Here is a 16536-nt window from a genome sequence, read left to right as displayed (position 1 = left end):
TACTCTCTGTTTAGGGCCAAATAGCATTCCTCTCTCTGTCATTCTCTCTCGCTCTGTCATTCTCTCTCGCTCTGTCATTCTCTCTCGCTCTGTCGTTCTCTCTCTCTCCCTGCTCTGTCGTTCTCTCTCTCTCTGTCGTTCTCTCTCTCTCTGTCGTTCTCTCTCTCTGTCGTTCTCTCTCTCTCCCTGCTCTGTCGTTCTCTCTCTCTCTGTCGTTCTCTCTCTCTCCCTGCTCTGTCGTTCTCTCTCTCTCCCTGCTCTGTCGTTCTCTCTCTCTCTGTCGTTCTCTCTCTCTCTGTCGTTCTCTCTCTCTCTGTCGTTCTCTGTCTCTTGTGTTCTATATTTTCTTTGCATTCTCTCTTCCTTTCACTTTATTTCTCCCTACCCTCTGTCTCTCAAACACCCTTTTTATATGCCAATATCTTATTTCCTGTAAATGGACATTTCAGGGCTGACTACTATTGTGGTGACCTCCGAGGTAGAGCTCTTTCTCCTAAATGTTTTAAAAGGCAAACATTTAGCCACTAAATACGTCAAGGACTTTTCATACATAATTCTCTCTTCCCATACGAACATTGAAAGACCTCTACAATATTTCACTTGCTATTCTCTTCCTCCCCCTTTCCACTGCAGGCGTTTTGTCTGGAACTTCTTCCGTCTGGAGAACGAGCACCTGAATAACTGTGGTGAGTTCCGAGCCGTGAGGGACATCTCAGTGGCTCCACTGAACGCTGACGACCAGACGCTGCTGGAGCAGATGATGGACCAGGAGGATGGAGTCCGGAACCGCCTAGGCAAGAAGAACTGGAAACGCTCCTACAGCATGTCTCTGAGACGGCCTCGCCTCGCTTCCCAGTACGGTTATAGAAGAGCTACACACACACATTGGCATGCATACACAACCACACAAAGCTACAGCATGTCCCTGAGACGGCCTCGCCTCGCTTCCCAGTACGGTAATATGGTACACACCTTATATAAAACTTATGGCTGTGTTGCCCTATACTAAACTTTCTCTCTCTCCCTTTCAGGACCAAGACCCGGGACACCAAAGTTCTCATCGAGGACACTGACGAGGACACCTGACATCAGGCCAGACCCATTGCATCCATAGCATGGGTTCAGAACCTCTTTAAAGGACCACGCCCCTCCTAGGGACACGCCCCCTGACCCCCTTCCTCCTCCATCAATCAGTCGATCGATCGTTTGATTGACCTGCCCCTCGTCAGCTTCTCCAATCAGTCCATCACAGAGCTGCCTATCTGCACCTTACATGTATTGACAAACACACACACACACACACACACAGAGTACAAAGACATGAATATAGGAGTAGGTAGAGGAACAAAATATTATACACACACCTTGGAACAGCTACTTTTAAGCCACTTTGTTTTGTTACATTCATGGACCATTTAGTACTGAGTTGACGTCACCCGTTATTTTTCAGATTCATGGGAAAGAGACGAGAAAACAAGACTACATGTTGATGTAGATGTCAGGAAGAACAAACGGGTGGACTAACTTGATTTCAAGATGGCTAATCAGAAATGATATATAAAGAAAGACAGAGAGCGTTGGACTCTGAACAGTGATCAGACACTCCTCTGCAATCAGTCTGGTTCTTTGACTTTCTCATTCCATGTTTTGATGAACATGATGATGAAGATGACTATATTAATGTGGCTGTTCTTTCCATGTGCTATAAGTTCTTCCACGAATACCTTGGTTCTTATTTTATTTTGTTGAATGTACATTTAATTGTTATTTATGCGAGGGGAGAGATGCCTAAAACATTTTGGGAGTGAAAAAAATGTATAAAAAACAAAATGGGTGTTTCTGATTTGAAATGGCTTCTAAAGTGTCTGCCTTACGTTGCCCATAAGAACTGTTCCAGGACCTGTTGGGGATTGGGATTCATTCTAATGGCTAAGTGGGTTGGTCTGAATATAAGTCTGATCAGAGACCAATGTTTTTTGGGCATCTCATCCTATAAAAGGACTTTGTATGTTCAAAAACCCTCAGGAGGCTCCGATGTAGACAATTCTCTCAAAACAAGCCACCCCCTTCCCTGTCTTCAGAACCTTCCAATCTGGGTTAACTATAACATTATGTTTACTTTCATGCCAAATCTAGTCTTTCGTCTTTTTAGATACCAGTGTGAGCTAATGCAGTCTCTCAGTAAGCTGTGTGAGAATGGCAGGATTTTCTACTATCGTTATATCGCTTGCTCTTCTCAGAGCTAGCCAAATATCTGCAACATTCCATTGAGAGCTGGACTGTGCTTCCACGGCACAACGCCTCCGTAAGTCACATAGCACAGCAGATATAAATAGAATCTATAGAGGATATTTCACTATTAACAGCCCTCACTTTTTCTTGGTCATGTGACATGAGTTGTCAGGTCACATGGTCAGGAGAAAATCAGAGCCCTACTCACTTTTTAATATATACCTTCTGTTCTAGACATCCTAGTTCTATCTGCGTTGCTTCGCAGCCTTGTGTCCACTAAGCAGCATAACGCAGATCTCTGTTGTCAACTTGAGTTTAGCCATCTTTAGGGCCCTGTGTTGTTCCTGGTCCGTTCCATTCCATTAGATCTCAGGGCAGCACACCCAATGCCAGTTAGGAGTCAGGTGTCGCGTGTGTCTGGGGGTGTGCAGGGATTGGCCTCTTCACCAACCAATCATCTCCATTCTGATCCACCCATCCTGTTCATTCTTATGTCCACATCCTTGGTGTGTCTAGAGTCTTCTTTTTTTTTACTAGATAACTGAAATTAATATTTTCAGTTTAATGAAATTATAAAACATTATATTCCTCTGTAGCAGAAATCTGAGTCATTCCATCAATTCAATAGTTTTTATTCGTTCCTAGCTTGAACACTTCTCACTTTGAGTCATTTGTTGAATGTATCATTCTGTTAGTAATTCCAGCCAACAAACACGATGTGTGTGCGTTCTCACATTTAGTCCTGAAGAGAAGTGTCTGTGTTGACTCACCTAAGGAGTCTTTAATATTAGAATGCATTCAATGCATATTCTCAGTTCTAATGAAGGCAAAAGCTTTAAATGTTCTACTCTTACTGAGTAAACACAATTTCCTAGAATTCCTGCCTCTCCCAAAAGCCACCTGAGGGTTTTAACCCCCATTGTGTGCCCTGGTAGATTTACTAACCCTGTAAAGATATAAGCAATCATTTAGGGCAGAATCCTAACTTGATATGCCCGGATAACTCATCTCCCATTGACATTAATGCACAATATTCAAAGGTTTGAGTTAACCCAGGTGTATCTCAGGTTAGGATTTGGCCCATACTTCTTGAAGTTCAAGCTGCATTTCATAGTGTAGAGGTCAACCACAATAGTGATTGTGGAAAGCCTGATGGAGCTTAAATGTCTGGGGGAACTTGTCTTAAATAATGTGATGAAGAAGATAAACCACATAAAGACAACATGGTGTTCGATTTGTGGCTCCATCCCAAATGACATCCTATTCCCAATATTGGGCACTTATTTTTAACTTAGGGTACTATATAGGCAATAGGGTGCCATTTCAGATATGTCCCTGTGATGCTTGAGCTTTCTTGTCGACCATGTCATGACCAGCTCAAAGGGAGCCGACCTCGGAGGCTCTTAGACTTGAATGGAGCTGGTTAGCAATAACAGCCATGCATTATCCCTGTAATAAGTCATAAGTATAAAGCCATGTTTGCAGCAGGGGGAGGAGGGACCCCAGTGCCTCAGGGCAAACTGTTGGTTTTCATTGGGCCTCGGTGTGTTGTAGATCAAATAATTCCTATTTAACTAGTCACCTCATCTGAATGATTTGCTAGAAATGCACTTTAGCTGCTAAAAATAACCATAGTAGACACAGAATAAACAGAAACGCAGAAGCTGTGGCCCAATGAGAACTAGTAACAATTCAACACCCTGTGCACCTTGGGTCCCCCGCCCCTTGAAAAGATTGTGATGGTCACCTGTTGTTACTTTTTCAAATATTGTGGTCTCTACAGGTCTGGGGACTGTACCTCCTAGGTCAACCAATGAACCTAGTGGGGGAAATAGAGAATATCTCTATCCTTTTGTTACATTCCTAAAGTAACATCTCACCCTTGAGAGAGTGAGCTGGAGGGCCCACACACACATACAAAGCCTTGTAAATATTAATGCACACTCTCTGAAGTGCTTACACACATCCTGCTTACAATTATACCCTGTACACACACCCAAACCCCTTGCTTGGAGTATGTTCCAGCTATGAATGCTAAGGGTGGAGTTGCACTGGACCCGTCTCCCTGCCGCTTCTCATTGGATCACTGGATCTCTCAGAGCTGTCACTCCAATAGATCCTCCTATGGAAGAAGAGTGGAACCTACTATACCGAAAGCCTGGACCAAAACAAAACTCTTTAGAAAGTTACCATGTTTCCCTTCTGCCTAGAATGCTATAAAGACTGAAAAAACCCAAGTGAAGGAAGGGCCCTGTATGAACTATATGAAACGGACTGTTTCCCATGTCCCATATGTCCCGCCAGCGTGGTGTTTTTATGCTCCAGTTTTTTTAACATGCTCGCCCTATGTACTGTCATCATACCCTGTACCCCTGGTCACTGTAACTACTACCTTAAGAGTACTCCTCATGCATTTGGCATTCTCTGCTAACTGAGGTGCCTGGATCGCCCCCCCTCCCCTCCCCTCCCTGTTACATGGTTTTTGAGTTTAAAAAAAGTCAGACAAAACATTTCTGTACTTGTAGCTGTTTATTTCCATCCTTCTGTACCTATTTATTTCCTCTTTATCCAGTCTCTTCCACTATTTCTTTGTCCTGCGGGTGGCGCTGTTTCTATGACCTTTAGAGGGCATTCTATTCCATAATGTTTGAATGTAGCTGGCCTAATGGTGAGAACATTTTGCTATATATTTTGGTTTATTTTGCATAGGGAGGTGTCAAAGAAATATATTCTTATAGCTTACTCAAAGTAACAGACAACGTTTCTTGCCCATGCTTGGCAGGCTGAAACCTTTTTAATAGGTGTAAGAGAAATTCGATGAAATATTGTAATATTTGAATACTGTTCTCGGTTTACAAGGTTTAGGCAAGGACAAGCCAGAAATTTGATTTGGCACCAAAAAATATGCCCATGCCTAGACGTCCGCTATCAAATGTGGTCAATACGACACCTCCCTTTCGTGGAAGAAGGTTGAAACACTTTAACAATGTAACAATTTGTATCCATGCAATGGATTCACTTAGTCCAGAAAAAATAACATTTTACAGCCAGTTTGTAACGGTACAATCTATTCCTGATCATTCTCCACTGGAAGTATTTCATTCCGTTTAGGGAGTGATGCATGCGGTCTAAGGCACTGCATCTCAGTGCTTGAGGCGTCACTACTGACACCCAGGTTCGATTCCAGGCTGTATCACAACCGGCCGTGATTGGGAGTCCCATAGGGCGGCGCACAATTGTCCCAGCGTCGTCCGGGTTTGGCCGGTATAGTCCGTCATTGTAAATAATAGTTTGTTCTTAACTGACTTGCCTAGTTAAATAAAATGTATGACCAAATAGACGACACTAGCCTGCCTTATTTGAGTGTTTGAATTGTAGCATAATGGAACAATTTATTTAGTCTAATAGCTCAAACATTGCTCAAGTCGCTGGACTAGTTTTTCCACAGTCTTGCCCTACTGCCACGTATCATGGCAGTGAACTTTAGGTCGACAAGTACTTGAAAACATCGTTTTACCCCTGACCAGTAATTTCGTCGACACGCGCTTAAAGTATTTGCCTTGTTGTACAGAGGTGAGTAAGTGAGCCGCGTGCGTGTTGACGAGCGAGACTATTTCAGTAGCCTATTCTGATTGCGCCGAAGGAAGTTTCATCATTCTCCTTTATGTAAATTCAGTAACTTACTTTTGTGTGTGATGGGCGTGAAATGTGATACAGTACCGACATGAAGTCCGGAGAGGAGACGGATTACGAGGGAGACCTAAATAGTTTGGCCGACGACTCCAACTTTGTCAAACCTTATTTATTAGAACTGAGACAGAGGGCACAGAAAGACATCATCGACCCGCAGCAAAGCTTGAATTGGTCCGACAGTTTTCTAATAAAGTTTCTGCGAGCGAGAGACTTTAATGTTGAGCTGTCACTGAAGGTTGGTATCTCGGTGGGTTAAAGGTATTGAGAAATTGAAACTGTTGGCTATGCCGCATGTTGCCCAGCTAGCACATTGGTTCCTTGGAAGTTGTGGGAACGTACGTTTTTGGTATCCCATTGGTTCTGGGAATGAAGCCATACTTTTTAAATGTTCTGAGAACAGAAGTAAAAATTTCGCCTGTTGATAGTTATTTTTTAGATTGCAGGGAGGTTCTGAGAATGTTTTACTATGGTTCCCTGAATTTTCCTAGGAGGTTTTATGAACTTTCTGAGAATGGAAATGATAGGTTATTTGAAGATAATTAACGTTCTGATAACATGTTTCAATAACTCAATAAAACTGATAGCCTAGTTTAACTATTTTGAACTCCAAGCACAGATAGGACACATGGAAATTAATTTGCTAAGGCATTAATCATGCAACCATTTATTTTTTTGTGGCATGTGTTTTTTCTGGAAAGTTTCCTTAGTGTTTAAAAAACATGACTTTAAATAAAACCATGATCATCTGTAGAAAATGTTAAGCTGAAGTACTGAAATTCCCAAAGAAGAATGTTGTTTCTTAATGTTCTCAGAAAACAATTTGAGAATTACTTTAAATAAAATCATGAGGTAGAAACCTAGAGGAAACATTATGCTGAAGTACTGAAATTCCCACCTAAGAAACATAGTTCTCAGAACATTATGTGCGAGCTGGTTATCCTGCACCATTTCCAGAAAATTGTGTGAAGGTTGTATGCAAAATAACCATAAGACTAAGCTCAAAGAAACATGGTTCTCAGAACGTTATGTGCTAACTGGGTTTCGATGCCAATCGCACTTGTTTAGAACTTGGACTCAAGACTGTTTGTCACTGAAAGAAAGTTGGTTCCATGCCAACTGGAGTAACGGGGAAAATAAACTATTTGGGCTACAGGTTGTCGCTATGTGAGGAAGTTTTAAACGTCCAGATTGCAGCACATGCATGGATAATGTCAAAAAGCATGTCAAAAAAGACAATTTGCTTTGCAATAGTTGGACGTTTTGGACCTCTCCAAAACGAAACATTCACTGTAGGATAGGCAATGCAGGCATAGGTTTATAGGAGAGTGAATTATTCTGTATTATTCATGGGTTAAACACTTGGGTTGCTTAGTGTAAGTTAATGTTTGTATGTGTCTTGACTGCATTCAACAAAATGTGTGGCATAGTTCATGCTTGTAGCTCTGTATCCTGTTCATAGCCTAAAAATGTCAGTCAGAACACATAGATTTGGAAAACATTTACCAGCTTGGCACTTAACAGTGCCCACACAGCCTGACATGATTTGACAGGCTGACAGCTGGCTGTGGGTCCTCTGTTGCAATCCCCAAAATATTTATTTTCTTTCTCTTTCTATCTATAGCTACTCGTTAATTACCAGCGTTGGAGGAGGGAGTGCCCAGAGATCAGTGCCAACCTGCAGCCGTCCTCTGTCCTGGGACTCCTCCAGAATAACTACCATGGAGTGCTGAGGGACCGGGACCTCAGCGGCAGCAGAGTGCTCATCTATAGGATCGGTTAGTTCTCACCTCTAGGGTGTCGTAGTGTGTGGTCTGGGTGTCAGGCAAGGCAAGCGGTACCACTGCATAAAACCACCTAAAATGTGCTTTGAACATAAATCAAAAGGAATAATCTGCCCATGGCTGTGTAAAAGGCTATGTAAGGAGATGGAATACTCTTCAATATAGTATACTCTATAGTAGGGGTATTGAACTCTTAACATACGAGGTCTGGAGCACTGCTGGTTTTCTGTTCTACCTGATAATGAATTGCACCCACCTGGTGTCCCAGGTCTAAATCAGTCCCTGATTAGAGGGGAATACATTTTTTTTTTTTTAAAGCTTCGAGGTGAAGATTTGGATTTGAGGGCTATCTATAGGGTGTCATTTGATATGTTGTCATTTGAGATGCATTGGCTTTTCTCCTCAGGCCAGTGGAACCCCAAAGACTTCACAGTGTACGAGGTGTTCCGTGTCAGTCTGATCACATCTGAGCTGATCGTCCAGGAGACGGAGACCCAGAGGAATGGACTAAAAGCCATTTTTGACATGCAGGGATGGTGCTTCGCTCACGCCCTCCAGATCAACCCCTCCCTGGCCAAGAGGATCTCCTCTGTGCTCACGGTAGGTTATCTGTTGAACTGGGTCATGTTCATTAGGACACTCAACATTTTCAACTACTGTTTTAATGGGCCCGTCCGCTGGTTTGAGAAATAATCTTTCTATGATAAGTGTTAGACCTTTACCATTACTGATCATGTTATTCTAAGGATAAGGTTAGTTCTGGATCCAGAGTTGCAGAAATCTCATGTGTTACTCTTACAGAATATAGCTATACACAATAGCTATATTGTAAGTCTGTAATAATACTGTACTAAAGGTAGAATCAGCAAGATGATGTAGATGCACAAAGTAAACAACAGTAATTAGTCAATATCCGCAACAACTAAGAGTGTTGTAGTGTGAGGCTGAACTTCTCCTCTGTTGTAGTGGGAAGTGCACATGCACAGATACTTTGTGTGACTGTATGAGAGTAAAGTGTTGCATCCCGCTCATCTCAATATCTGCGGTGCTGCTCGTTGCAACATCATCTAGCTGAGTCTACCTTTAAGCCTATGTTTAAATGTGATCTCCTCAGGACTCGTTCCCTCTGAAGGTGCGAGGAATCCATCTGATCAACGAGCCCATATTCTTCAGACCTGTCTTCGCCATGCTCCGCCCATTTCTGCCTGATAAGATCAAACAGCGGGTCAGTCGCCATGCTTCATCATTCACGTTCTTGCACTGACTCTTGTTTCACCTGGATACATCTCTTTCATACATTTTAACAGGAGTGATGGAGATGATGATGTTGTTTAGAGCAGGCTCTTATAACCCACGATGATGCCTCTGATGATAGTGACAACAATGTGGATCATGACGGCAGTGATACTAATTCATGTCAATGCCCTCCTGTCTTACTCCTAGATCCACATGCATGGCAGCACCTTCAAAGAGACTCTGAGGGATTTCTTCTCCGAAGACATCCTCCCCCAGGAGTACGGGGGCAGCGGCCCCTCCATGGAAGAGGTGTGTAAGGAGTGGACCTCCCACATCCTGCAGTCTGAGGAACTCCTCACCCAGCTCACCATCTACCCTGCAGGAGATGAGGTCACCTCTGACCCAGAACCTGACAGCCAGTCTGCCTACAGCTCCTAACTCCTCATAGACTACACATCCCAGAGTGCATCTCACTGACCAACCACACAACTCGTAGCATTCTTCTGAAGTCCAATTCCAATTTCTTATTCCTTCCTTCACCTTCTTTTTTAAGGGAAGTCCAATCGATATGGTTGGGGTGCACAACTTGAGCTCTTGGTCCAAGATTGTCTGCTAGTTTTGAGTTTACATGAGTATCCTGTTTATTTAAAGTTTTTATCAGTAGTCGATGAAAAGATAGGATGATGATGATGGGATGCTCGGTAGGAGCTAGTGCTCAAAATAGTATAATAACACATTGTGTTTAGGTAATAACACATTGTTTAGGTAATAACACATTGTTTAGGTAATAACACATTGTGTTTAGGTAATAACACATTGTTTAGGTAATAACACATTGTTTAGGTAATAACACATTGTTTAGGTAATAACACATTGTGTTTAGGTAATAACACATTGGAATTGGGCCTAGACTACTTTTCGCCATCTCATCTGTTTTATGGGTTTTGCAAACATTTATATTATCGGGACGGCAGGTAGCCTAGCAGGTGGGAGCGTTGGGCCAGTAACCGAAAGGTTGCTGGATCGAATCCCAGAGCTGACAAGGTAAAAATGTCATTCTGCCCCTGAGCGAGGCAGTTAACGCACTGTTCCCCGGGTGCAAAAGTGTTGATTAAGGCAGCCCTCCGCAGCGCTCTGATTCAGAGGGGTTGGGTTAAATGCGGAAGACTGACTAGGTATCCCCTTTAATCAACCAACTGCTACCATAATGTGTTAAAACAGAAGGCAAGGTTAAAGACATATAAATTTGAGCTATTTTTACAATTCTGTGAATGTCTACTGTAGTAGTGATGTATATTTTTATACTATGATTGGTGTTTTAATTAATTATGAAGATTAAGTGCTTAGTTCTTTACTCAAATAAGTATAAGCTGAGCCAGCCTGTTCTTGGAAAGATCCGTTAACCCAGATTGATAATACAAGAAAGCAAAAATCCCTGAATATCCTTTGTCCAGCCTGTAGTAGCAAACTCGGAGGAAATTGATTCAGTTCTTTGCTGTTTTGTCTTTTTCTCACAGAAGATTATGAAAGAAAGGTGTCCTCAGAAATGTTCACATTGTAGCAAAATTGGAGAGATTTTAAAAAATGACAATGTTTTCAACATCTCTCTCACTCAGATGAGAGAAGTGCTGAATACGTCTCTGTATGTTATTACAGAAGTTCTAGTCCAATGAAAGCTGCTGAGGGGAGGACGGCACATAATGGCTGGAATGGAGTCAATGGAGTGGTATCAAACGCGTGGTTTGCATGTGGTTCATACCATTCCATTGACTCCATTCCAGCCATTGTTATGAGCTGCTCTCCCTTCAGCAGCATCCACTGCTCTAGTCCATTCCCTGTCTTTATGTGAAACAGTCCAAAGGTCTAAAAGCTGTCCAGAGGGGCAGTGTGATGAGCTTAGTTAGGTTCTCTCACAACATTATGTTGAGCCTGGCTGGGATCTTTCTCAGTCTACTGTGTTGAGTTTGGCTGGGCTCTCTCCCCTCCTGACCTTAGGCCCTCAGTAAACGCAGTAAACAAGCCCTCTGTCCATGTTTGAGGAGATTTCATTACATTTGGATGGCTTGATTTAATCATGTTCAGTTATGCTTTATTTGTGTCCGTTTGTTTGGAGTTTGGGAGCAAGACGAGCAAAATGATTTTTGATGAAGTGCCTCTTTGTGTTTTTCTATTGATATTCTACTTGAGGCTTGTTGGAACACATTGCTTGCTACATCTTTATGACCAATATCATTGCATTGAGGAAATGTGAACATACCAGTAATTTAAAAGAACTTTTGTAAGCTTTGCGTCATTCAGTGGTTCCTGAGAGACCGTCATCTTGCTTCCTCATATGGCAAAGGTTTACTTTTCCTACTATTATTAGTTTTTGGAATAGTACTGTAATTAAACAACTTGCACTATTTAAAGTTTATTAAACCGCTGTAATTGAATGCCCTATAGAAGGTGAATATTTTATTAAAATATCAAATTAATATCACCCTCATTGTCTTGACATTTGTAAATGTTTAAAAAATACTTTAAAGTACTACTTAAGTCATTTCTTGGAGTATCTGTACTTTACCATTTATATGTTTTACAACTTTTACTTCACTACATTCCTAAAGAAAATAATGTACTTTTTACTCCATACATTTTCCCTAAAACACAAAAGCACTTGTTACATTTTGAATGCTTAGCAGGACAGGAAAATTGTCTAATTCACACTCTTATCAGGAGAACATCTCTGGTCATCCCTACTGCCCGTGATCTGGCGGACTCACTAAAAACACATTTTTAGTTTGTAAATTATGTCTGGGTGTTGGAGTGTGCCTCTGGCTATCCGTAAATTTTAAAAAAACAAGAAAATAGTCTTGTCTGTTTTGCTTAATATAAAGAATTTGAAATAATTTATACTTTTTACTTTTGATACTTAAGTATATTTAAAACTAAATACTTTTAGACTTTTACTCAAGTAGTATTTTACTGGGTGACTTTTACTTGAATTATTTTCTATTAAGGTATCTTTACTTTTACTCAAGTATGACAATTGAGTACTTTTTCCACCATTGCTTGTTCTTACCAATTATATTTTAACTTCCAGGTTTTCTGAATTTCAGTCTATGCCCTCTGCTCTAATTGATAGAAATGAAGTGGGAGAAGAAATGGGAGGGAAAGCATTGCATGAGTCTATTACCATGTATTTATCTAGTTATTTTATGAAAATTGCCCTGTAGAGGGTAGTGCAACTGTTTTTCCTCCTATGGAATTCCCTTACTTCACTGGTGAATGAATATGGAGGAAGAAGAACTTTTCAGTGGAATGAATTTGAGTGTCCACAGACAACGTTTTCAATGACATTTCATAAAATGACTTTAAAAAAGCATATAAAAATAATCAGTTACAGAACGGTAGTTACTGGATATTTAACTGGTCAAGTGTTGCCATCTAGTGGGGAAAATATGAGTCCAAAGTCCAAACGCTTATGAGTTAGTATCTCCACATGCTGAATTCTCTTTACTATGCCGTGAAATATTTATGACTATCAATTCTCATTGTCAAATTACTCGTAAGTATGCCTACTATTAGACCTGACGCCATGAGCTGTACACACCTCCATAAACCCACTGTCAAGATAAAATCTTTATTAAATTGACTATTTTACAGACCGAAATTATTATAAAAATTACTAATTTAATCCTCTGGAGGATAAAGAGGAATCTGTCTTGTTCTTGGCATTGAGGCCCAGACAGCTAGACGGACTAGAAGAGACGAATGTGACAGATTCACATACTATAAGTTCACATAGAGTACCAGTCAAAAGTTTGGATACATCTACTCATTCCAGTGTAGAATAATAGTGAAGACATCAAAACTATGAAATAACACATGGAATCATGTAGTAACCAAGAAAGTGTTAAACAAATCAAAATATATTTTATATATATTTTCAAAGTAGCCACCCTTTGCCTTGATAACAGCTTTGCACACTCTTGGCATTCTCTCAACCAGCTTCATGAGGTAGTCGCCTGGAATGCATTTCAATTAACAGGTGTGCCTTGTTAAAAGTTAATTTGTGGAATTTCTTTCCTTGTTAATGCGTTTGAGCCAATCAGTTGTGCTGTGACAAGGTAAGGGTGGAATACAGAAGGTAGCCCTATTTGATAAAAGACAAAGTCCATATTATGGCAAGAACAGCTCAAATAAGCAAAGAGAAATGACAGTCCATCATTACTTTAAGACATGAAGGTCAGTCAATCCGATACATTTCAAGAACTTTGATATCTTCAAGTGCAGTTGCAAAAACCATCAAGCGCTATGATGAAACTGGCTCTCATGAGGACTGCCACAGGAAAGGAAGACCCAGAGTTACCTCTGCTGCAGAGGAATAGTTCATTAGAGTTACCAACCTCAGAAATTGCAGCCCAAATAAATTCTTCACAGAGTTCAAGTAACAGACACATCTCAACATCAACTGTTCAGAGGAGACTGTGTGAATCAGGCCTTCATGGTCAAATTGCTGCAAAGAAACCACTACTAAAGGACACCAATAAGAAGAAGAGACTTGCTTGGGCCAAGAAACACGAGCAATGGACATTAGATCGGTGGAAATCTGTCCTTTGGTCTGATGAGTCCAAATTTGAGATTTTTTATTCCAACCGCCGTGTCTTTGTAAGACGCAGAGTAGGTGAGCGGATGATCTCCACATGTGTGGTTCCCACCGTGAAGCATGGAGGAGAAGGTGTGATGATGTGGGTGCTTTACTAGTGACACTGTCAGTGATTTATTTACAATTGAAGGCACACTTGACCAGCATGGCTACCACAGCATTCTGCAGCCATACACCATCCCATCTGGTTTGCGCTTAGTGGGACTGTCATTTGTTTTTCAACAGGACAATCACCCAAAACACACATCTAGCCTGTGTAAGGGCTATTTGAACAAGAAGGCGAGTGCTGCATCAGATGACCTGGCTTCCACAATCACCCGACCTCAACCCAATTGAGATGGTTTGGGATGAATTGGACCGCAGAGTGAAGGGAAAGCAACCAACAAGTGCTCAGCATTTGTGGGAATTTGAAGCTGGTTGAGAGAATGCCAAGAGTGTGCAAAGCTGTCATCAAGGCAAAGGGTGACTTTGAAGAATTTAAAATATATTTTGATGTGTTTAACACTTTTTTGGTTACTACATGATTCCATATGTGTTATATAATAGTTTTGATGTCTTCACTACTTTTCTAAAATGTAGAAAATAGTCAAAATAAAAAAAAAATTCAATGAGTAGGTGTGTCCAAACTTTTGACTGGTTCTGTACAAATAATAACACAACCTAGTAGTCAGGATCAAATCAATCAAATATATTATCAGCAGATGTCACAAAGTGCTATACAGAAACTCAGCCTAAAACCCCAAACAGCAAGCAATGTAGAAGCATGGTGGCTAGGAAAAACTCCATAGAAAGGCAGGAACCAAGGAAGAAACTAGAGAGGAACCAGGCTCTGAGGGGTGGTCAGTCCTCTTCAGTAGGATCCTGTCAATGGAAATACTATGTTTCACAGACCCATTGACTTTCTTCACACTTTGTTACATTACAGCCATATTGATTAATTGATTAAATCGTTTTTTCCCCTCATCAATCTACACAAAATACCCTATAATGACAAAGCAAAAAACGTTGTTTTTGCAAAAAAAAACATATTTAACTGAAATATCATATTTACATAAGTATTCAGACCCATTACTCAGTACTTCCTTGAAGCACCTTTGGCAGCGATTATATATATATATATATATATATATATATATATATTTATTTATTATTTTTCACCTTTATTTAACCAGGTAGCCTAGTTGAGAACAAGTTCTCATTTACAACTGCGACCTGGCCAAGATAACGCAAAGCAGTGCGACACAAACAACAACACAGAGTTACACATGGAATAAACAAGGGTACAGTCAATAATACAATAGAAAAAGTCTATATACAGTGTGTGCAAATGAGGCAGGATAATGGAGATAAGGCAATAAATAGGCCATAGTGGCAAAATAATAACAATATAGCAATTAAACACTGGAGTGATAGATGTGCAGAAGATGAGTGTGCAAGTAGAGATATTGGGGTGCAAAGGAGCATAATAAATCAAATATATAACAGTACGGGGATGAGGTAGTTGGATGGGCTATTTACAGATGGGCTATGTACAGGTACAGTGATCTGTGAGCTGCTCTGACAGCTGGTGCTTGAAGTTAGTGAGGGAGATATGAGTTTCCAGCTTCAGTGATTTTTGCAGTTCGTTCCAGTCATTGGCAGCAGAGAACTGGAAGGAAAAGCGGCCGAAGGAGGAATTGGCTTTGAGGATGACCAGTTAAATATACCTGCTGGAACTCGTGCTACAGGTGGCTGCTGTTATGGTGACCAATGAGCTGAGATAAGGCGGGTCTTTACCTAGCAAAGACTTATAGATGACCTGGAGCCAGTGGGTTTGGCGACGAATATGAAGTGAGGGCCAGCCAACGAGAGCACACAGGTCGCAGTGGTGAGTAGTATATGGGGGTTTGGTGACAAAACGGATGGCACTGTGATAGACTGCATCCAATTTTCTGAGTAGAGTGTTGGAGGCTGTTTTGTAAATGACTTCGCCGAAGTCAAGGATCGGTAGGATAGTCAGTTTTACGAGTGTATGTTTGGCAGCATGAGTGAAGGATGCTTTGTTGCGAAATAGGAAGCAGATTCTAGATTTCATTTTGGATTGGAGATGCTTAATGTGAGTCTGGAAGGAGAGTTTTACAGTCTAACCAGACACCTAGGTATTTGTAGTTGTCCACATATTCTAAGTCAGAACCGTCCAGAGTAGTGATGCTGGACGGGCGGGCAGGTGTGGGCAGCGATCGGTTGAATAGCATGCATTTAGTTTTACTTGCATTTAAGAGCAGTTGGAGGCCACGGAAGGAGAGTTGTAAGGCATTGAAGCTCGTTTGGAGGTTGGTTAACACAGTGTCCGAAGAAGGGCCAGAAGTATACAGAATGGTGTCGTCTGTGTAGAGGTGGATCAGAGAATCCCCAGCAGCAAGAGCGACATCATTGATGTATACAGAGAAAAGAGTCGGCCCGAGGATTGAGCCCTGTGGCATCCCCATAGAGACTGCCAGAGGTCCGGACAACAGGCCCTCCGATTTGACACACTGAACTCTGTCTGAGAAGTAGTTGGTGAACCAGGCAAGGCAGTCATTTGAGAAACCAAGGCTGTTGAGTCTGCCGATAAGAATGTGGTGATTGACAAGAGTCGAAAGCCTTGGCCAGATCGATGAATACAGCTGCACAATATTGTCTCTTATCGATGGCCGTTATGATATCGTTTAGGACCTTGAGCATGGCTGAGGACCACCCATGGCCAGCTCAGAAACCATATTGTATAGCGGAGAAGGTACGGTGTGATTCGAAATGGTTGGTGATCTGTTTGTTAACTTGGCTCTCGAAGACCTTAGAAAGACAGGGTAGGATAGATATAGGTCTGTAGCAGTTTGGGTCTAGAGTGTCTCCCCCTTTGAAAAGTTGGATGACCGCGGCAGCTTTCCAATCTTTGGGGATCTCAGACGATACGAAAGAGAGGTTGAA

At 41.4% G+C, this 16536-nt stretch overlaps 2 protein-coding genes and 1 long non-coding RNA gene across 5 annotated transcripts in view; all 3 read left to right on the top strand.

The window, feature by feature from the left end:
* The window catches only part of LOC115169869 (xenotropic and polytropic retrovirus receptor 1 homolog), a 52006-nt gene extending 47264 nt beyond the window's left edge, over positions 1–4742 (top strand). Inside the window, exons 13-14 of the mRNA XM_029725932.1 lie at positions 634–855; positions 1032–4742. Of these exons, the coding sequence (XP_029581792.1) occupies positions 634–855; positions 1032–1086 (277 nt within the window). The 3' untranslated portion in view covers positions 1087–4742. The remainder of the gene's footprint in view (positions 1–633; positions 856–1031) is intronic.
* A 773-nt stretch (positions 4743–5515) lies between these two features.
* LOC115169867 (alpha-tocopherol transfer protein) lies at positions 5516–11421 on the top strand. 3 transcript variants are annotated; one of them, XR_003870931.1, is made up of 6 exons: positions 5516–6160; positions 7547–7700; positions 8113–8306; positions 8821–8931; positions 9150–9688; positions 9767–11421. XR_003870931.1 is itself a non-coding variant. In XM_029725931.1 (5 exons), exons 1-5 carry the CDS (start codon positions 5957–5959, stop codon positions 9378–9380), a joined length of 894 nt encoding a protein of 297 aa, XP_029581791.1. In that variant the 5' UTR covers positions 5516–5956; the 3' UTR covers positions 9381–11421. The 3 variants fall into 3 exon arrangements, 1 of the variants encoding a protein (XP_029581791.1); XR_003870930.1 differs by having other exon boundaries at positions 9150–9747; positions 9826–11421; XM_029725931.1 differs by having other exon boundaries at positions 9150–11421.
* On the top strand, positions 6179–6680 carry LOC115169868 (uncharacterized). The gene is made up of 2 exons (XR_003870932.1): positions 6179–6383; positions 6417–6680. It is a non-coding gene; the product is annotated as an uncharacterized LOC115169868 (long non-coding RNA).
* Positions 11422–16536: the final 5115 nt, after the last annotated feature.

Source organism: Salmo trutta, chromosome 31, assembly GCF_901001165.1.
Source record: "Salmo trutta chromosome 31, fSalTru1.1, whole genome shotgun sequence".
Classification (NCBI taxonomy): domain Eukaryota; kingdom Metazoa; phylum Chordata; class Actinopteri; order Salmoniformes; family Salmonidae; genus Salmo; species Salmo trutta.
This window is presented reverse-complemented; position numbering and strand designations above follow the sequence as displayed.